At 44.5% G+C, this 22,261-nt stretch overlaps 1 protein-coding gene and 1 long non-coding RNA gene across 6 annotated transcripts; both read right to left on the reverse strand.

The window, feature by feature from the left end:
* Positions 1-2,751: 2,751 nt before the first annotated feature.
* On the reverse strand, positions 2,752-20,277 carry LOC132460959 (abl interactor 1-like). 5 transcript variants are annotated; one of them, XM_060055932.1, is made up of 11 exons: positions 20,117-20,277; positions 18,870-19,015; positions 15,598-15,768; positions 15,152-15,331; positions 14,401-14,453; positions 14,266-14,316; positions 12,997-13,205; positions 12,675-12,800; positions 3,519-3,635; positions 3,222-3,356; positions 2,752-3,134 (listed from the first exon to the last, which is right to left on the reverse strand). In XM_060055932.1, the coding sequence occupies exons 1-11, from the start codon at positions 20,175-20,177 to the stop codon at positions 3,073-3,075; spliced, it is 1,311 nt and encodes a 436-aa protein (XP_059911915.1). In that variant the 5' UTR covers positions 20,178-20,277; the 3' UTR covers positions 2,752-3,072. The 5 variants fall into 5 exon arrangements, with proteins under 5 accessions (XP_059911915.1, XP_059911926.1, XP_059911944.1 ...); XM_060055943.1 differs by lacking the exon at positions 3,222-3,356; XM_060055961.1 differs by lacking the exons at positions 12,675-12,800; positions 12,997-13,205.
* LOC132461394 (uncharacterized) lies at positions 7,462-8,850 on the reverse strand. The gene is made up of 2 exons (XR_009526612.1): positions 7,951-8,850; positions 7,462-7,893 (listed from the first exon to the last, which is right to left on the reverse strand). It is a non-coding gene; the product is annotated as an uncharacterized LOC132461394 (long non-coding RNA).
* Positions 20,278-22,261: the final 1,984 nt, after the last annotated feature.

The raw sequence follows: 22,261 nt of genomic DNA on the forward strand, positions 1-22,261 counted from the left end.
CAAGACTGAAGACTTTTATGTTTGCTTTAGCTTTCTGCTAAATCTTAAAAACATTGCACTTTCTAGAAAGCTTTTCTAACTTTGCCTTTATTTTCTATTTTAATACTAAAATGCCCTTTTTAACTTTCTATCTTACTTATTTCTTTGCATATGTTTTCTTTTACTTATCTATTATTTTATTTTATTGTATGACAATGTTTATATGTGAAGCACGTTGAGTCTGCCTTGTGTATGAAAAGTGCTAGATAAATAAAGTTATATATACAAATATATATATTTGATCACTGGGACACTTTCCCTTTGTTTACATTACATTTCTGGTACTTAGCCACTTTATAATTAACAATTTACACTTTAAATATTGTTTATACCAGTGGTTCTCAACAGGTCTGGCCTTGGGACCCACATTTACCATGTCATTATGTCGCAACCCATTTTTATTCAAACCAAGGAAATTTATGTCACCAGACTTTTTTCAATGCGCCTACCTATTCTGCGACAGTTTATCACCAAAGCAGGACACCGAAAAGCCATCTTGGAATGGACCCCTGAGGCGGAAGAGGCATTCACCAGACTAAAACAAAGCATGTATAGTGCCGCGTCCCTGGCCGCCCCAGACTTCACGGAAGCCTTTTACTTAGATGTGTCAGTAAGAGACTGTGTGGTCAATGGAATCCTGTGGCAGAAATACCAAATATCATTTGACAGTGGTATGGTCTTCAGCTTATCTGCCGCGGAGGGTTCGATAACCTGTCTGACCATGTCCATTGCTGCAGATAAGAGAAGCTCTTCCGCTTATTGTGTGGTGTTTCTTGGCCTCTGCAATATGATGAGCTACGTGGTAAGATGCGCAGAGTGCCGGTTCTTGTTTGGAACATGATGATGTTAGGCACATCTGTGATGCCCTCAGCTCATGGAGTCGTCTTCGAAAGTACTCGACCAGTTTGTCTTTGCACATTGGATCTTTTGTTTCCAAATGACGTTTCATTTTGATGGTTTCATGCTCTCTTGTGCCAGCACTTCACTACATGCCACACACTTGGGGTTTGGCACCTTTTTTTCCTCAATGTACATAAATCCATATGACATACTTGACATACTCTGGGTCATATTTGTGCTTCGCAATATTTAGCTACTGCCCAGACAGCCATCCAGTTACCATGGCAATGGCTATCCTACTGTAGGTGTTCCACGTACGTCCGTCAAAATAAAGGTCTGACATCAGATCGGTGGCCTAATCACTGGGACTATTTTTAGCTTTTCTATTGTTAACTTAGTTAGGCTGTGGAACAACTGCGATGATGAGCGGAAAAAAATGACCACAATATTAAAACTAACAAAAACTCCTCGATTCAAAATATTGAATCGTTATGAGCTGGAGCAGTGTATTTCTGTTTTCCTATGTATTGTTTGATAGTTTTGTTTAAAGGAGCCATATTATGGGGTTTTCACAACAAGTAAACATAGTATTTGAGTTCCAGAAAACATGTTTTTGAAGCTGTTTGCTGGAAATAACTTTTAGGAAAAAAAATCTTGCCTACCGCTATTCCCCTGTTTCAGTCCCTTCAGAATGCGCTGTTTCTGGTGTCTGTAGCTTTAATGCAAATGAGCTGCTGCCCATTGACCAATGAGCTGTCAGACTGAACCACAGCATGGTGAAGGGATTGTTGCCATTTGCGGACTCCTGGAACTCTATATCTATATAATATAATATAATAATAATATTATATATACATATTATATCTAATATCACGGCCAAAAGCTATGTGCGCATCGGATGATATTATGAATTACAAAGACTGCGTCTGACGTCTCTGGCACTTTTGCAACAAGTAAAGACTCCGGGAGCTGAGATGCTGTACTGCCGCCGAGCTCCCCACACCGGAGCTGCCAGACTGCTGCCGAAGCTTTGTAGCAGTCCAGCCGCCGTTGAAGCCGTCCAGCCGGTAGGCCGGCAGCTCCGGGAGCTGAAGAGTCCTCCGGGAGCTGAAAAGTCTGGCGGGGATAGCTCGGCGGCAGTCCGGCGGCTCAGCTCCACGAGTACAAACCCTTTCTTGTCCATGTCTCCTCCTCCGGACTCTTCGGCGGCAGTCCGGAGCAGGGAGGAAAAGGGATTGTACTCCCGGAGCTGAGCTGCCGCCGAGTTCCCCCTGCCGGAGCTGCACATCCGCTGGTCCACAAAATCGTATCTATGCTCTGATTGGAGGGGATTGGGTAATTGGGAGGTAATATTCAACTGTGCCCCCTTCCTACTTAGGAGGGGGCGCCGAAACCGACTCGCTCGTTTGGTAACTGTAGGCGGGGTACTTTCAGAAATGCATATTTCACTCAAAAAATGTAGACTTTTTCAAAGATTGTATGCGTGTAAGAGCACCAGAGACCCAAAACAACAACCCAAATCCCAGGAAAAGTGTTGTTTTCATAATTTGTCCCCTTTAATATGTTCTTGTTTAATCTGTAATATAATTCTTATGCTGCAATACTATTGTTTATTGTTGCTCGTCGTCTGTTGTACAGGCCTCTGACTTTTTACAGTCTGCATTTGTTGTTGTTCAGTCCAGTCTTCAGCAACCGAAGTTGGTATTAAATACAGACACAACGAAACTCGTGTTGAGTTACCGCCAAATCTACTCAACAGCATATATTTTATTCACATATATACGTCTGTGTGTATGTGTGTGTATGTTTGTGTGTGTGTGTGTGTGTGTGTGTGTTTTTATATCTGAACACAGTCAATAAATGATACTGAACCACTGGACAATCCCCTCATCCCCACTTTAACAATGGCCATATTGCACAATACAATTTGTACATCTCCCTGTTTATGCAGTTTTAATTGTGTATACATTTCATTTCTTATATTGTATTTTACTCTATTTTATTTATTTTTTTAAGCACAGAACATAGAGTATACTAACCTTTCACTGCACATCCTGTATGAGTATGTGACAAATAAAAACCTACATACATACACAAAATATATATATATATATAAACTCACACATATTTATATTATTCTAAATAAACAACCATAATCCTGTAGGAGTATTGATGTCAGTGGCAAGAGGGATATCACTTTAACTGCGAGCTGTCGTCCAACAGGGGAGGAGGGGGCGGGACTGGAAGCTCCAGGTCTGAAGAGATTTGAGGGGAATTAAAATTTGATCAAAATGTATCCATGTACCCAGGTCGGTGTCTGTGTATGCATGCGTAAGTCTCACCCAGGTGTTGTAGGCGGGCATTTAAGCGGAGACGAGCAGATAGAGGAAGAAGAGCAGAGGAGATAGGAAGAGGAGCAGAGGAGAGAGGAAGAGGAGCAGGAGGAGGAGCATAAGGAGGAGGGGGCGGGATCATCACTAGAGGAAGAGAGGAGGGCGAGATAGGAGATTAAACAACTGACACAACAGGGAAAGCATGTATATATATAATATATATTAAAATAATGAATATATACCCTTATGTCAATCAAATGCTTGCATGCTCAGTAACAGTTGTCTTTGGGCAAAGCAGGATCTTACATGATTGGACGGAAGGTAGTAAGTGTGTGTCGTGGGGGCGAGCCCTCCCCCTCAGAGAGAGAGAGCGGGAGATGGGGGGCAGTCGACGCATGCGATTCCTCCGAGTTGTGGAAGAAACTGAGAAAGAAAAGACAGGTATATAGACAGGCAGGCAGGCAGTCAGACAGACACGCAGGCAGGTAGAAAGGCATAGGTCTAATATCTCGATCCATCAGCAACAAGCTGTGTCACATGTATAAAAGGTTTTCAAATGTACATATCATTGCTTTGGTTTATGCATAAGATGTATTTATGTTATGTTATTGCATTGTAAAATTAAGATCCAATACTACACTACTCTATAATGTTCATTTTTATGGGCCGCAGAAGTGTTTGTTAGCCTTTGTCTGGTACAGTATTTCTCTTCTTAATAATAATAATAATAATAAATTTTATTTATACTGCACTTTATATTCTTAAGGTAAGTTACCACAGTAATTGGGTAAGTACTTTTTAATCAATTAATTAATTAATTAATTAATGCTTTAAACATTTTGCAGATCCCTGATCTCCTGAAGCCTAGACTTCTCAGCAATATCCAAAAATCAAAAACTGGAAAATGCCATCGCCGGGAGGTCAACTTACCAACCTGAGGTTGGGGGAAAAGTTCAACATCCATGAGTTAGAAGAGGGTCAGAGATGGATGCTAGTTTTTTTATTCATTCCTTAAGCAGAAACTGTCCTCAGACTCTCTGACGGGAGAATTACTACACAGCTTGGATATATATATATATAATATAAAATGCTGCCCAATACTGCTTTTGAATACAGAACAACAAAGACTGCAGCTAGCTTGGAGAGCTATGCCAGGATTTCCAGCTAATTCTAGCCCCTTCTGAGGTCCATCTAGACGAGCTAACCCCTTCTGAGGTCTAGCTAGACGAGCTAGCCCCTAACGATGTGATATCTGGATTTGAGAGATAAATCGATATCAAGTTTGCCATAATTTCCCTTTAAAAGGTTGTATCAGTGATGATAGGCCGAAACATAAATGTTCACATTCATCTGATCTTTCCTGACAATCCGCTGGCTGTAAAAAAACAACATGTCTAATATGGGTGTGCATTGGCACTGCCCTCACGATTCGATTCGATTACGATTCACCAGGTAACGGTTCGATTCAATTCAATTCTAGGATGCATTGCGATGCATCAAAATTCTACTGCACACAACGAGGCAAATTTTTTCAAACCTACTTCAATTAAATGCCAGGCTTTGTCCTTTCTGACATGGCATCTTTCTGACAGGATGATATATTTCATAAATTATTTTATGTTGCTCCACTTCGACAATCAGTCTCTCGTCGACCATGTTACGACCCTCTGAGACCCTTTGATTGACTAACTGCTGACCTGATGCCACCGGACATGACGTAATGTTGATGTGAAGTTGTGATAGGCTACATGAGCTGCGTATTGTGTTTTATTTTGAAAATTGACCGGATGCTCTATGGCTTTTACTTTGCCACTTCCTGCCCGGATCGATCTGCTCTGTTGAAATTGACGCGGTTCAGCAACGGCTGAACCGTGCTACGGAATGGTAGCGCTGCGGCGCGGTGCGCCGCTTCTGGTACGCTGCTGAGCCGGTGGAAATGGTTTCATTGATTAGAGTGGCAGCGATCAGCAGCGGTGACCGCGGCGCAGCCGTTCCGCGGCGCTTACGTCCCCGATGGAAATCAGGCTAGTGTTGTTGCTAGCTAGCGCCGCCGCTTAGCATGTACTTCACAACTCTATTGTCCACTCGAGGCCCGAAAATAAACAGCGACATAATCGATTATGGCATGTTGCCGCATCGATGCTGAAACGTGAATGCCCCACATTGCGATGCATCGCCGAATCGATTATTGTTGACACCCCTAATGTCTAAGTAGGCAGATGCTTCGAGATTGGACACGAAAACAAATGGTACAACCAACCACTCAAAACCAAAATAAATAGTATTCCAACCAATCGCCGGCAAGGGGTGGGTGTTGTGGGGGTTTGCGCTGCGTTTATGATAGTTCTTTCTGGATGCACAAAACACAGAAGGGAGGGGCGAGCTGAGGGGTATTCCATCAAAGTCGCTAACAAAAGCGGCGCTTAGTTGATTAAGCCCGGTTAGAACCAACGCCAACTTCCACTTCAGGCTAAAGCCATTCCATCAATGTAGTTCAGCCGCGCTTTGCTCAGGCTTACGTCATCGTGGATTACAATCGCTCACGAGATATGTAACCAGCCCAGAACCGTGAATGTCAAATCATGGATCAAATGTCCGAAAAGGACAGAGCGGGATCTTTTCCAGAGGAGATTAGAAGCTGCTTGTGGAGGTCTATGAGGAGTACAAGCATATAATAACTCAAAAAGGGAACACCGTAACCGGCCGCCTGGTAATAAAATCGCAGATGACACCACAGTAGTGGGGCTCATCTCAAGGGGGGATGAGACCGCCTACAGAGACGAGGTGGAGCGTTTGGTGGGGTGGTGCAGCGCTAACAACTTGCTACTGTGGTGTCATCTGCAGATTTGACGAAGGTGTTGCTGTGGTGGGCGGGAGTGCAGTCGTGGGTGTAGAGCAGGGGTGTCAAACTAATTTTAGCTCAGGGGCCACATGGAGGATAATCTATTCCGAAGTGGGCCGGACCTGTAAAAATATGGCATAATTATGTAAAATTAAACATGCTGTGAGCACACCAAACACAGGTTTCCCATTTACTTCCGTGAATAAAAAGGACGATGACCATTTTTCTTGGAAAACTCTGCACTCTGTGTCCACTTTTCGTCTTTTTGACAGAGACATTTTGGGGCAATGAGAGTGCCAAAGCGCATAATGTTGGAAGTATAAGGCAGAACGACAAGGTAGCTCCGGGCTAGCTGCACTACCTGTTTATACTTGCTCCCTGCTCAGCCCCGGTATAAAGTTTGCTTGCTTAACATAATTGCTATTGCGACTTCTAGTGGACACATTAAGAACAGCAGTTTCTTTCATTGAAAAATAGCAGATCATTTTATGATACATTCCAAAGCGACTTCCAGTTACACACAATTGTCCAGTAGTTCAATGTACAACAAATTAATCAGTGCCAGTCAATGCAATCCATGTAATGCTAGGAAGGATTTTTATATATATTTTTTTTTTTCAATACTGTACTTCACAAAATCATCTCGCGGGCCGGATTAAACCCGTTTGCGGGCCTGATCCGTACGTTTGACACCCCTGGTGTAGAGGGTATAGAGCAGGGGACTCGGCACACAGCCCTGTGGGGAGCCGAGGCTGAGGGTGGTGGAGGTGTGGGGGCCCACTGTTTCCCTGTGCGGTCTGATAAAAAGTCTTCAAAGCAAAGGCAGGTGGAGTGTGGTATTCCAATGTCAGTTTGACCACCTGTCTGTGGAGGAGGATGGTATTAAAAGCAGAGCTAAAGTCCATGAAGAGCAGCCGAGCATAACTTCCCTGCTGCTCCAGGTGGGACAATGCAGCGTGGAAGGCTTTGGCCTCAGTGTCCTCAGTAGATCTATTAGCCCTACTATTTCGCCAAGCCTCGCTACTTTCAGCTAGAGTTGCGTTCCATTAACGTGGCTTAAGGGAATCTCCGCTAAGTAACCATGGCAATTTATACGAGCAAACTAACCTGGTCGGTACCAGGCTAACTGTCAGGCTTACTTGAGCGGCGTTTCAGATAAGTCCATCTGTCGGAAATAAGCCTTTTTGGCGTTGGCTCATTTTTGTAATTTCCTTTATATCAGAGAAATTAGGCCTAATAATTGACTTTTCATGTAATATATATGTCTTACAATATCCCCAGAACCAAAATATAACTTGCAAAAACCAATGGTAAAGTTAATGTTAATATTAATGTTACTGAAAGTGAAATGAAGACACTGCTGCATGGGAAATTCCATTCAGGTGAGGTTCTTGGCAGGGAAGCGTGGCAGTGCAGTTCGTCCAGAGATGGAAGAGGGCAGCCGGTGATTTTCTGCGCTGCCTTTATGACCCCCTGGAGCCTTTTCCTCTGTGCCACAGTGCAGCTTGAGAACCAGACACACAGACAGTAGGTCATTATGCTCTCTATTGAGCAGCGGTAGAAGAACACCAGCAGTTTTTGGGGGATGTTGATCCTCCTGAGAACTCTCAGGAAGTATAGTCTCTGCTGGGCCTTCTTCACTAGCCCAGTGGTGTTGACGCCCCAGGTCAGGTCCTCCATGATGTTAACTCCCAAGAAGCGGAAGTCAGAGACCCTCTTCACACAGAACCCGCCTATCAGCAGCGGCTCTTCCTCCTATAATCCACAACGAGCTGCCTTAAAAAGGCCAAATCCATTCTGCAGGACTCATCACACCCCGGTCGCAAACTGTTTGAACTACTGCCATCAGGCAGGAGATACAGGTCCATGAAAACAAGAACAAACAGACTACAAAACCGTTTTTACTAGGGGTTTAACGGTACACCCCTAGTAAACGTATTTGTACCGAACCGTCACGGTACAGGCACTTCGGAGCGGTTACAGAGGTGTACCACAGTACGTAAATGTGGCGTACATAGCGGGCAACGATCGTCGAATAGTCTGAGTCACGTAGAATATCGAATAATGAATGTGACTATCGTTATTTATTACAGGGCTCTTCTCAAAGCTTTTGAACGCTCCGTTGACTTGCATGGGCCTTCACAACTTCCGGTGGTGAATAGCGTCCTCGGTTGCTAAGCGACGTCAACGTCTTTGGCAGACTATTTCTCTGCTGATCAACACTACGAATGCTGGTAATCAATTCTAAAAAGACACCGTGTGAAGTAATATTTTTGACGTGTCTAGTTCACCGCCATGCAGGCTGTGTTCAGTAAACTAAATAAATAGCGATCCGTTTTCTGCGCATGTAGGTCTATCTGCCTAAGCCCACGTTGAAATAACTTTGATGTTGAATGTTGATGACGCAGTTGTTGAAATAAACAGATTGATTTCATACAAATCATAAAAGCCTCTCCCTGTGTCATTGTGTGTGCGGGTATCCGAGGTGTGTGCGTGCGTGCGTGGGGGGTTCTTGATTGAGCGATTTTCGAATATCATTCGAATACTTCTCAGCGAATATCGAATAGTATTTTTGCCAGAAATGCACATCCCTAGCACACACATTTGAAAAGGCACCATCCAGGTGTTACTATGATTGTTGCTGTGTGAAAAAAAAAACAGCATTTCTGAATTCCCTGTCTGGGAATTCAGAAATGCAAATGCCATAACCAAGTTTATTGGTGTTTTCATTGCTGCTGATCGACGGCCATTCTCCGTTGTTGACAAACAAGCAGTTTTTTTTCATTTTCCCCTTAACTACGATACGATACGATACGATACGATATAACTTTATTAATCCCCCGTAGGAGAAATTTGTTTGTTGCAGCAGCAGTAGAAGGACACAGGACAAAATAACAATGTAATAAATACAATAAATAAATACAAAGTGCTAATGCATAAGGAGACGCTTATAGTTAATAGGGACAAAAACAAGACAAATAGAAACAACATCAAGATGGGTGATGCATATAAACATATATACGCATACCTAAACACACACACACATGCATATGCAAACACATAGACATACACAAACACAATCATCATCGGGCACTGTTGAACAGCCTAATGGCTACCGGCACAAAGGAGCACCTGAAGCGCTCCGTCTTGCACCTGGGGAACATGAACCTGTGGCTGAAGGTGCTCCCCATCTGCCACAGCTCAGCATGGAGGGGATGGGAGGGGTTGCCCATGATGGACTTGAATTTGTCCCTCATCCTCCTCTCCACCACCACCTCCAGACTGTCCAGCTCAAGTCCCACAACAGAGCTGGCTTTCCTAACCAGCTTGTTGAGTCTGTTTGACTCCCCAGCCTTGATGCCTCCTCCCCAGCACGCCCCAGCAAAGAACAGCGTGCTGGCTACCACAGACAGATAAAATGTCCTTAGCAGCCTGCCACACACGTCAAACGACCTGAGCCTCCTGAGGAAGAAGAGTCTGCTCTGACTCTTCCGGTAGAGGGCCTCTGTGTTGTCAGACCAGTCCAGTTTATTGTTGATGTGTACTCCCAGGAACTTATACGAATCCACCGTCTCAATTTCAACCCCCTGGATGGTAATAGGGGTTGGGGGCTTCCTCTTCCGGCGGAAGTCCACCACCAGCTCCTTGGTCTTGCCGATGTTGAGTTGGAGGTGGTTCTCCTCAGACCATCTGACGAAGTCCTCCACCACACCTCTGTACTCGTCCTCCCTGTCCTCACTGATGCAGCCCACGATGGAGGAGTCATCTGAGAATTTCTGGAGATGGCAGGTTCCAGAGTTGAAGCTGAAGTCAGAGGTGTAGATGGTAAAGAGGAAGGGTGAAAGTACTGTTCCTTGGGGTGCGCCAGTGTTGCTCATCAACACATCTGACAGGCTGCTCTGCAGCCGCACGTACTGTGGCCTGCTGGAAAGGTAGTCACCAATCCAGGCCACCATGTCAGGGTGTACCTGCATTGCTGAGAGCTTCTTCTCAAGCAGGGGAGGCTGGATGGTATTAAACGCACTGGAGAAGTCGAAGAACATGACTCTCACTGAGCTCCCCGGCTTCTCCAGGTGTGAGTAAGCCCTGTGCAGCAGGTAAATGATGGCGTCGTCCACGCTGAGTTGGGCCTGGTACGCGAACTGCAGTGGGTCCATGGAGTCACACACCTGGGGCCTGAGGTGCTGTAGAACCAGTCTTTCGAAGGTCTTCATGATGTGTGAGATCAGCACCACTGGCCTGTAGTCATTGGGAGAGCTAGGACGAGCTATCTTAGGCACCGGAACAATGCAGGAGGTCTTCCACAACTGGGGCACCTTCTTTAGCCTCAGGGAGAGGTTGAAGAGGTGTTGGAACACTCCAGCAAGCTGTCCGGCACACGCTTTAAGCACCTTGGGATTGATGTTGTCCGGACCCATTGCCTTATACCTCTGGAGCTTAGATAGCTCCTGCCTCACCTGGCCTGATGTAATGACAAGACTGGTAGCAAGGGGGAGTGGAGGGGGAAAGGGAGGGGAGGTGACTGGGTTGGGGGTAGGGGAGGTGAAGGAGGGGGGCACAGACTGACTCGCTGAGCTCACTGGGGCAGGGGTTGAGTCGAACCTATTGAAGAATAGGTTCAGCTCATTAGCACGTTCGTGCCCGCCCCCCACAGCTGGACCTGGCAGTCTGTGTCCCGTAATCTGCTTCATCCCATCCCACACCTCCTTGGCACTGTTCATTTCCAGCTTGCCCTCCAGCCTCTCCTTATAGCGGTTTTTGGCCGCCCTTAGTTCCCTTCTCAGCTCCTTCTGAACTGATTTTACCCCCTCTCTGTCTCCTGCCATGAAAGCCCTCTTCTTCCTGTTAAGTAGGATTTTAATGTTCTTATTAATCCAGGGTTTGTTGTTAGGAAAACAGCGGACCTTCTTGATGGGTACAACGCTGTCCTCACAGAACCTGATGTAATCCGTAATGCAATGGGAGAGTCCCTCAATGTCCTCTGCGTGGTCTTCCTGGAACAGATCCCAGTCTGTTCTCTGGAAGCAGTCCTGCAGGGCCTCCTCAGCCTCTCTAGACCACACCTTCACAGTCCTGGTGGTAGCCGGCTGCTTGTTTATAACAGGCTTGTACACAGGTGTAAGGTGTATCAAGTTGTGGTCAGACTGGCCGAGGGGTGGGAGGGGAGAGGAGCTGTATGCCTCCCTCACATTGGCATAAAGACAGTCCAGAATTTTATTTCCTCTGGTTTTACATTTCACATACTGTGTGAAGCTGGTCAGAGTTTTGGAGAGAGAGACATGATTGAAGTCTCCGTTGATTATCATGAGCGCTGTGGGGTGCCGAGTCTGTAATCTCGCGACGGTAGAGTGGATGACGTCACAGGCGCGCGCTGCCACTGCGGACGGTGGTACATACACAACAACAACGATGACGTGAGAAAACTCCCGAGGCAGATAGTATGGCCTCAATCCCACAGCTAACAGTTCGATATCTGGAGTACAGATGCTCTCCTTCACGGTAACATGTCCGGGGTTACACCATTTTGTGTTCACAAAGACGGCTAGACCCCCTCCTTTCTTCTTTCCGCTCAGTCGTCCCCTGTCCGCTCTCGCTAGCGTGAAGCCAGCCAACTCGATAGCACAGTCCGGTATATTCCTATGTAGCCATGTCTCCGTGAAGCACAACAAACTACACTCCCGGTACACACACTGACCGCTCGCCAAGGCTGTTAGTTCGTCCGTTTTGTTGGCCAACGATCTCACGTTCCCCATCACGATAGATGGAAGGCAAGGTTTAAATCTCCTGTGCGTCTCCCGTCTCAACCTTGCCTTCGTTCCGGCTCTCGTTCCCCTCCGGTGTCTCCTAAGCTCCGCAGGTATGCCCGCGGGTGGGGCTCCAACGGCCCCGGCCGTTGGTCCCGGCCGGTACATCAGCAGCCCTTCCCTCGTATGGGTAATCATTGTTTGGTCCACGAGTATCACAAATTACACTAAAAACTACACTAACACTAACTTAAACTAATGATCAAATGTGTTTAAAAGATTAAAGGCACCTTCCAGCGAATATCAGAAAGATGTCAAGTTGAAATAATAGTAGCAATTGCATGAACTATGAACCGTACCTTACCGTACCGTGACTTAATAACCGAGGTACGTACCGAACCGTGACTTTTGTGTACCGTTACACCCCTAGTTTTACCCAACAGCCATAACCTCACTAAATGTTGTTACCAAAGCATAGTTGTGTATCACATTTGTGTAAGCACATTTATGAATGTGAATGTTTGTGTGGGTTTGTCTTATGAGTTGACTATTTTTATGGTTTTAATTTAATTAATTATGCATGTGTACGTACTAGCTCAATGTGATGTTTTTGCACTGAACAAGGACTGCACTTAATTTCGTTGTACTTGTTACAATGACAATAAAGATATTCTATTCTATGTCAGCGCTGTATCACTGTTCAAGAGAAGAGAGCCAGAAAGCAAAGCTGGTGTTTGTGTATTGATACGGCAGAGAATGATTACTGGAACCGTTTAAAAAATTCAGTAAAAGACAGAAAGATAGTCCGACAGGTAAAGAGATGGACAAATAGACAGACAGCAAGGGAGACAGACAGTCAGACAGACAGGTATGTACCTTCTCCATCCTGAATAAGGTCGGGATGTGGCAGAAATGGTGGACTGGGTTCCTCGATGGCGGAATTAGAGATGACATCAAGCTTAGGCGTAGCCGGAGTGGGCAGTAACACGGTCACCTCTTCCACTGAGGGAGTAATAAACACCGTTGCCCATTATGCACCACAAAATGTACACATAGTCCTACACAGTAGTACACGTATGACTATGTGATTGTGTAGTAATGTGCTTAGTACTGTGTGTAGTACTGTGAGTAGTACAATGTGTGAGACTATGGGAAGGACTACGTGTAGGACTACTGCAGTATCTTTGTTATTTCCTACCAGGCTCCAGGCTGGGGGGCGTGGAGGGGGGACGAAGGCTGTGATTGGACAGAAACTCCTTTGAAGTGGGCTGGGCCACCAGCTCCACTGGATAATTTGACCAGGGAGTTCTCAAAGAGACGGGTATCCCTGTGACATTATTGTTTGTGGGCGGGGCTTTGCTCATCATGATGTCACTCTCAGTGGGTGGTTCCTCAGGCTTGCCAAAGCTGGAGAAAATTGTGCAATTAAATTACAAGATAATAATAAATATAGTTTAAAGCAACCAGGACAGGGCCCTATTGTATGAAGAGTATGCTGGTGGCCTAATGACATGAAGGTAAACATTATTTGATTTGATGTCATGTCTCACAGAGTTGTTTGTTGATGTTGGACTTGAACCAGCGATGGTCATGAATCCGATGCAGTACCACTACACTACATGCACATAGACTGTTTAAAGCAGATTTGAGTATATTTTGAGAAATAAAGTCTATCGTACATGGATTTATGGTGAGCTTGGTTTGTATGGTAATATGGCATTGGTATGCCTTAAAAAATGGTTTACCGGTAGTTAACATAACAAAACCATCACCAACCATGGTTCTAAAGCATACTTTTTCAAAACCCATCATCAAAACTGACGTTTGCGAAATGACGTGTGTACCGCTTTAAGGCTCAACCTGTGTTGAAGAGAGAAAGGCAACTACGAACAAATATATCCTTCTTTTTTTTCAAATATAGACTTCAAATTTGGCATTGGTATACAATGGAATCTCCTCTTAGTAGCAATATTTGAAAGCCAAGCCTACGTGTTTTGACACATTGTTGGAGCTGTTTAAACATCAGATATATTCTTATATTTCACTATAAAATGTATATCTCTGCCGTCTTTCGCCTTATTGCTATGAATTGATCATCATACAGTCCCACAGTCACCTGTTGCATATCTGCCGAGTTTGCAGCTTTTACCATTTCCGGCACCAAATCTGTTGTAATGTTGGCCTTTGGTCAAGTGCGTTGCAGTGTATCCAAATGGTCTTACCATATGGGTTGGACCTTGAAAGTTGTTTATGATTACGAATGTTGCATGAATAACAAGTTTCATGCATATTGCACTTTCCTAGTGGAAATGGCAGCCTGTTGAGTATGTTGCACTTCTAAAGCTTATTATAGCGCCACCCATCCAATAATAATAATAATAACAAATAAGATTGGGTTCCTACTTTCTTTTGTAGGACCCCTAATTATTGCTATTAAATACACACACACAGACACACACACACTGACCCAAGAGACGGAGGGAGTGGACATATCACTTGTCCAGGAGCTTTGAAGGACCTGCACCAAACACATACACACATGAAATCCGGATCCATCCAGTGCTTAGACCAATTGGATGAGAGAATGAAGAGACTGTTTGACCTGATTGAGCTGCCAGCTTTACGGATCATTCCGGAATGCTGCTTCCCTGGTATCTGAGAGAGAGAGAGAGAGAGAGAGAGAGAGAGAGAGAGAGAGAGAGAGAGAGAGAGAGAGAGAGAGAGAGGAAATAAATTAATTGAGGCATTTTCCCACGCTCACAAAGCACCCCTTCTTTGTGTTTGTGTTTGTGTGAATGTGTGGTTCTGCTAACGAGTATTACTGTGTATTCGTGTCACAGAGAGTCCAGTCCAGTAAGTATTGTTGTGGATGACTTTTTATTTTTATTATTTTGATCATAACTGAATTACTGAGTACAACTGTGTATAGCTGTCTATTACTGAGTATAACTGGTGTATTTCTGTGTATTACTGAGCATTATGTGTATCAAGGTGTATACAACTGTATTAAATGGTAAATGGACTACATTTTATGTAGCGCTTTTATCCAAAGCCCTAATATACACCCATTCATGAGAACATCGACAGCGGTGTCAGCCATGCAAGTAGACAGCCAGCTCGTTGGGAGAAGTTAGGGTTAGGTGCCTTGCTTAGGGACACCTCAACACAGGGATCGAACTAGCAACCTTGCGGTTACCAGCCAACCCGGTCTACCTCCTGAGCTACTGCGGCCCTGTGTATTAAAGTGTATAACTGTGTATTACTGTCTTTTACTGTGTATAACTGTGTATAGCTGTGTATAACAGCGTATAACGGTGTTTAACTGGGAATAACTGTGTATTACTGTGCATTACTGTGTATTGGTGGCCAACAGAGTCCAGTACTGAGTAGTCGATGGGTCGGCGGTGGTACTCGGTGGGACGGTGTACCGCGGGGTCAGCCGGGGTCATCTCTGCTCCACGGGGAACTCGCTTCATAACCGTGGAAATGCCAATCTCTCTCCGGGCGACTTTCTCCCTGTGCATCTCCACAGTCTGACCGTCCGTCCATTCATCCAAACATCATCATTATCAGTCTTCCAAACATCTTTCAGTGTCTATCTGTACATATATGTCCATTTGTAGAGACGTTAATTTAACATGTTAAAGCCAGCTAGCTGGTATGTAGTAGGGGACAAAGCTACACTGACATGTTTATTTGTAGATGTGTTAATTTGTTTGCGTTTATTTGTTTTTGTTTACTAATTTAAATCATTTTAAACTACTCTATGAGAAAGTTGTTGTGGGTGCTAACAGTTTACCTGACCAATTAGGTTGATGGAAGACTCCATGTGACCAATCAGATTTGTCTGAGCATCAAGCAAAGCAAGCAGGCTATTGGCCAATGTGCTGATTTGATAAACAACACTGGCCAGCGATTGGCTGGCGAAGCTCTTGGTTTCCTCCAATGCCTTTTTGCTGCTCACTCCCGACTGTGGGGTCGGGGGAAGAGAGAGAAACACACTGAATTGTATGTCATTGTTATTATGTATAAGTATGTGAGTAGTACCTGTAAGTAGTTGGTATTGCAGTAAAAGCAGTATTGAAAGTAGTACTACTAACTAATTAGGTGGTATGACAATATTAGCAGTATTGGAGGTAGTAGTAGTACCTGTAAGTAGGGATGTCAAGATACCAGACATTTAGTTGTCAATACCAATAACAGTGAAATTCCACAATTCTCAATACCAAATTCGATGCCACGGTAAAAAACTAAAACAAAGCAATCCCATGTACTTCAACATACACTCATTTATTAAAAACAATGCAAAAAATAGTGGCATTGGCATGTAGCCTTCAAGTAATGAATAAGAATAAACCACTATAACATTTCAAAAAAGAACAGTGGCAAACAATGCAAGTGCAAACTGAGACATTATTCCTTCTTCTTTTAAACATGGATAGTAAATAAAATAGAAATAGCTTGTGTCCACATAAAATAAACTCAACTCAAGATGTCCATCCAATGTATAAATTAAATCGTAAATAAAGTGCAATCTGAGGCATTATTCCTTCTCCTTTTTAACGTGGATAGTAAAAAAAATATTATTAATCTGTGTTCAAATGAAGCACAGAAGACTTGGACAATGGACTCATTATTCGATGACCGGAAACGGAAAGGGGGGCTGGTTGCAGTCTTTTCGCTCGGTTCTAGCCGTACGATTGAGACGGAGAACCGAGCGAAAAGACTCCAACAAAACATAAACAGCCCCCTGCACGTTTCCGATTCAAGTCCGGTTTCCGTTTCAATGTGATTTACAAAATGCCAAATAAAACGACAGAAACTGTATTTCGCTACGATACTTGATATGGAACATCAACGAACACCACTTACCACTCGGTGAGTTGCACATTTCTGAAAACGAACGCTTAAAGCCCAGTTCAGACCAAAGATTCACCTTGCAACGGCTTGCAACTCGCAACTCCTTGCAACGCCTTGCAACGCCTTGCAACGAGACGGGCTGCGACGTTCTAAAACTGGGCAGTTCACACTGGCTGCAACGCGCTGCAACGGACTGCGACGCTAGGTGGTTTCCATAGCAACTGTGAACGCTCTGGCACAGCTGAGAGCCGCAACATCATCATTTGCGTAGGTTAGGTTAGATTAGTTAGGTTTGCGATTAGTTAGGTTTGCAATTAGTTTTATTTTTATTTTACTTGAGAGTAGGCTAGAGTTACTATGTTTTGTCATTCTCCACTACATCTGCATTGGAGTAAATAGATGGAGCTTACAGTTAGTTTAGATTACCCGTTGTTGGATACATTGCATTTTCCGTTAGTTGAATTTCAGATTGATCTGTCTTTGTTCACCATTGGCTCAACTACTACTTGGAGATGGATAGCTTAATTATAAACAGGCCTAATTATGTTAGTGAGAGTGAAATGGTCGCAGTTTTTGCTGTGGCTTTAATCATGAAAAGGAGAAGACGGCGAGTTATAAAGCCAAGAATATGGAGCCGCAGTTGGGTACTTCAGCGGCAGAAACAGGGTGCCTACGCCAATCTGTGTAGAGAGCTGGAAGTCGGGGATATCGACCAACGTCGTATAGGACAGGTTGATCCTCCAGCAACCGAATTAAGTTCTCCTCCCTCTCCTCGGACCAGAAGTCTGCCATCTTCGGATCTTTTTATGCTGGAGTGGACAGTACGGTACCGGGACGGAGTAAGGCCGTGACGTACAAGTTGTTCTGTGCTGTGATTGGCTGAAGAGGAATAGTTAAATCGCCGCGTTCTAAAACTGGACCTTGCGATTTGACATGTTCAATCTCTGGCGACTCCTTGCAACGCCTTGCGACGCCTTGCAACTCCTTGCAACGGCTTGCAACGACCCGTTCACACCGCCCCTGCGACGTTCTAAAACCGTCTCGTTGCAAGCCGTTACAAGGTGAATCTTTGGTCTGAACTGGGCTTTAGGGTCGTTTTAAGGACAGGTTTGTGAATTCCCGTAGCCGGCCATTGTGAAGGAGGCAGGGGCGATTTGAAATGAGCCAAATATCCAAGACAGGACCAATAGTCAACATTTCTGTGTCAACCACTGTATTTCATCCTAGACAAATAAGAAAGGGGGCTCAATGTGCTAAATACCAGAATTGGCCTTTAAACATGCGCCGATCACGTGAACGCACAACTTTTTGGTTTTTGCATCGTCAGCCGATCCGCGGATCCCTTGCGTCCCGAACCGTGAGGGTTGATCCGTACGGTTCACGGGTAATTCCGTGATCCGCGCACCACTATAAACTAATGAACGTAAGCGTTGCGTTGGAAGAAGATGAAGTGGATTAAAATGACGTGTGTGGTGGTTGTTTGTAGTGTGGCACTATGTGCGTATGCAAACAGTAAAGGGGGCTACAGGGTAAGTTCTGTTTGACCGTCGCTTTACACGGTGTATTTCAGGATAAGGATAAGAAAGATAACACTTTGGATACGTTGTTAATGTAACGCTAACATGACTTGAAACTCACTCAACTTGAATTCTTTGAATAAATCTGGACGTCTGTCTTTGAGGTGCTTCGATAAGTTGGAAGTGTTCTCTCCTTTCGTTTGAAAAGGTTGACGGCACCGTTTGCATATAGGTTTTTGCGAATCTATTATCAATCCCTGAACATCCGCCTCAAACGCAAAAGTACTTTCAGGCACGATTATCGCTATTATTTTTCTCGACCAGCCGAGGCGGAGCTGGCGCACCCGCTGCAGCTGCAGTTGCCATCTTCCGTGTTCCTTTGGCATTTAACGGCAGACTACAACACTTGTAGGTGTATAAGCTGCCCACATGACGTCCGGAGGAATTGCATCCCCGGTACTTACGGTGCCTACGATACTGTAGAAAACCGAGTGCGTCATGTTTTTAGAATTGACGCATTGACTTGGTAGTCGTGACATCCCGGGTATCGGTTATAGTATCGGTTCTCGTGACATCCCTACCTTTAAGTAGTTTGTATTGTAGTATTAGTATTGGAGGTAGTAGTAGTACAAGTAGTACTAGCAGTAGTAATAGTAAAAATATAATTACTAATTACTAGTAGTAGTAAGAGTACCTGTAGGTAGTTCGTATGGCAGTATTCGGCAACCTTCAGTAGGTTGGTGAAGTTATCGAGCAGTGCCTGCCGAGCACTTGGAGCTTCCTGTTGGATACTGCAAACTTCCTGTTTCAACTTCTGCTCCTTCATGACTGGACACCTGACTAACAAATGAAACAGTTAGGGTGACAAGATCCCAACAAACCTAATGTCAGACAGAGATTATGTTTGTGTGGGACTCATTACCAATACCAGGACTTTCAAAAGTTAAAGTCCTGTTAACTTTTGACATTCACGTAGTTCTATTCCCCAAAAGTTGGGAGAATCGCCATGGACCGGCTTCATCCAGCTATACGGGGCTTCTCCCAGCCATACGGGGCTTTTTTTTTTTTTTTTTTATTATACAGGAAAGTATTAGAAGTAACAAAGTTACAATATAAAACGGGCCTGTCTCAGTAAAATAACTGATTTCCAGCAGGTTCCTGTTCTGCAGCACATATAACATACAGGGACAAGGCACATCACACGTCACATTTACATACAACACTTAACAGGGACATAGCACGCATAAGTCAGTGTTTGCTGACTTATAAGTGTATGTGTTGAGGAGTAACAATTTATATGCTTTTTTGAACTGTGTGATGGATTGTAATACTCTAATGTGATGGGGAATGCCATTCCAGACTGTGGTGACGGTATGGATGAAGGACCTCTGTCCATAGCCGTTATTGAAAGCAGGCACTGGGTGGAGGGCCATGGAGACAGATCTAGTGACTCGCACTTGGGGCATGTTATGTGTTGGTAAGAGGGAGATGAGTGTTTTTGAGGTGCTGTGTTGGAGTTGAAAATAAAATGTGATAGCATGACTGTAAATACAATTTTGAAAGGACTGGAATTTTGAAAGTGAGTGCAGTGCAGTGGTGTGTCCATTCACCCAGCCTAACGTGGCTTCACCAAGCTATATGCACTTCACCTAGCTATACGTGGCTTCACTCAGCTATACGCTACAGGTTAACCTCTATGGCCATCAAACACAGCCCAATGATTACAGCCCTCCCTGCTTTCTTCAGGATTTAGAAAAGTGTCCTGCAGTTGTTTGACTTTAGAAAAAAACAAGAGCCAATCAAAAATCCTGTATAAAGCAGGAGACCGGGTCACCCTATAACTGTTGATAAATGAAACAGTCCTTTAATTAAGTTTCATTCATTGAGTCATTACGTGAAACATTCTTTGAATGAAATAGGCTTCGATAAAAATGTCCTTACCTCGAGATCCACAGAAAAGAGGAATTAAGGGAAATGTAATACTTGTCTCTTCCTTCTTCATAGGACTCTTTTTCTGTCTGTGTGTGTCGCCCCCTTTGTCTGTGCTTTCCCCCTCTCTCTCTCTCTGTATCTAACCGCACACTGGTTCCAGACTGTCTGCTTCCTTTTTCTAGTTGAGACCAATTGTGGAAGACCTCTTGGAGTCCCGCCTTCGCTAGCATTTCCTGGTGTTAAAAAAGCACAGCCCGACTTCTCTGACATTGGATGTCAATCAAACAAATCGTAGCCTTCATTAGAAGATGTAAAGTCTTATTTGTGACACTGAGCTTCATAAAGAAAGAGAGAGCCCAATAACTGCAAGGTGAAGAAGTCTGGTGGGTCAACAAACAATTATGTCTCGCGATTTTTGACGATTCAAGATTGAAGAGTTAGAAGGCTTTATCGACATGAAAGACATACATTAGAATTGCTAAAGTAAGGCATAATATAAAACACCATATAATTATAATATTTTTCTTTAAGACATAAAATCGAATTGTCAAAAATTAGTACAAAACATTTCTGCATAGAAACTTTGAATGCCACAAGTGTGTGTATTGGGTTTGTTCTCATCAGTTATTCCTGTCTCTCTGTGTCTCTAGTAATTAAATCCATGGCTATAATGTGGAAATCCTGGTTTATAATGTAAAAAGGCGGAGGGTAATCTTATATTTTAGCAACAAAGTGTAAAGACATTTCGGGAGGCTCAAGGAGGAGGGTAATATTACATTTTAACAACAAGTGTAGTCAATACACCGACCGTCTTACCTGGGAGAGTGTCTCGACGGCGGGGCGGTTGAAACAGTGGAAGGGGGGAGGGGGGGATATCAGTATCACAAGACAGTTCGGGTCACCAAAGAAAAGGGTTGAAAATGTGGTGATTGCTGTAGTGCAATGCAACTTATGCCAGGCAATCAAGGCACAATTAGAAATATAATAACACAAAAAATAGTAAACGGACAGCTCAGGGAACAGTAATTCCGCACCGGGAGGTGTGTATTTTACTCACCCTGTTTGTAGAGGAAGGCTATTCTCCTGTCTTTCATGGTGGCGAAGAGGTCAATAAGACCCAGGGATTGTTCAGGGAGCATGAATCTTTGTCAAAAAGAAGACATGGCCAGCAAAATAGAGCTGAAGTTTAGCGCTACCAGCTAGCCACTCCACTAGGATCAAAATGCGAACATGCTAATCTCCCGCTATTTGTTGACGTTGATGCTTTGATTCAGTGGCGGTTTTAGGTACGGGCGAACCAGGCAGCCGCCCGGGGCGGCATATTTGTGGGGGGCGCCAAGTCACATGGGGGGCGCTATGAGCAGTAAAAAAAAATTTGCGCTGCGTAGCGGTTATCAAGGAAGTACTACATAACATTGTGTGGGGAAGAGGTATTTTGGCGCCCCCTCTGGCTGCAGGCGCACACCTGCTCGTTGAGAAGGTGCCATGCACAGACGGAATGAAACCCCCACTGAAGTCCGTATGTCCACGATCTCGGGGGGACATACAGACTTAATACTGGCCCATGATAGGCCCCCCGATCGGCGAAGGCCCAAGAGAATGGAAATTAATTTACTTACTTACTTACTTACTTAGCGGCATTTGGCAGACGCCTTTGTTCAAGGCGACATACAACATATAAAAAACATCACATCATGACAGTAAGTGCCAACATAGTGAACATTTGTTTTTAGAAGGACTGAGTGATCTGGACCCTAAGCGTCTAAGGCAGGGTGGAACAGCTGAAATAGGTGAGTCTTTAGATGTTTTTTAAAAGTGTCCAGACTGGGGGCCGAGCGGATGGGGCCCGGGATGTCGATCCACCATTGTGGCAACAGGAAGGAAACAGTCTCGACTGGGACTGTGTGGTGGATTTGGCGCGGCGTAGGAGACGTTCCTGGGAGGAGCGCAGGGGTCTGGCAGGGGTGTAGGGCTGTTCACATTCTGGCTCATTGAGATAAGATGGCGCGGACCCTGCGAGAACACTGTAGGCCAGGGTCAAGGATTTGAATTTAATCCTGGCTTCGATGGGGAGCCAGTGCAGTGAGACCAGGAGAGGTGTTACATGTGCCCTCTTTGATTGTGAGAAGATGTGGCGGGCTGCTGCGTTCTGTA

Source organism: Gadus macrocephalus, chromosome 1 (genome assembly GCF_031168955.1).
Source record: "Gadus macrocephalus chromosome 1, ASM3116895v1".
Taxonomy (NCBI): domain Eukaryota; kingdom Metazoa; phylum Chordata; class Actinopteri; order Gadiformes; family Gadidae; genus Gadus; species Gadus macrocephalus.

Bases quoted from the DNA above. Each gene is read 5' to 3' on its own strand.
- LOC132460959 (XM_060055932.1), bottom strand. From the start codon at position 20,177: ATGAAGAAGGAAGAGACAAGTATTACATTTCCCTTAATTCCTCTTTTC. The intron at 19,016-20,116 runs GTAAGGACATTT...TTCATTTGTTAG, and splicing joins TCTTTTCTGTGGATCTCGAG to TCAGGTGTCCAGTCATGAAG. The intron at 3,135-3,221 runs GTGAGACTTACG...AAATCTCTTCAG, and splicing joins TGCCCGCCTACAACACCTGG to ACCTGGAGCTTCCAGTCCCG.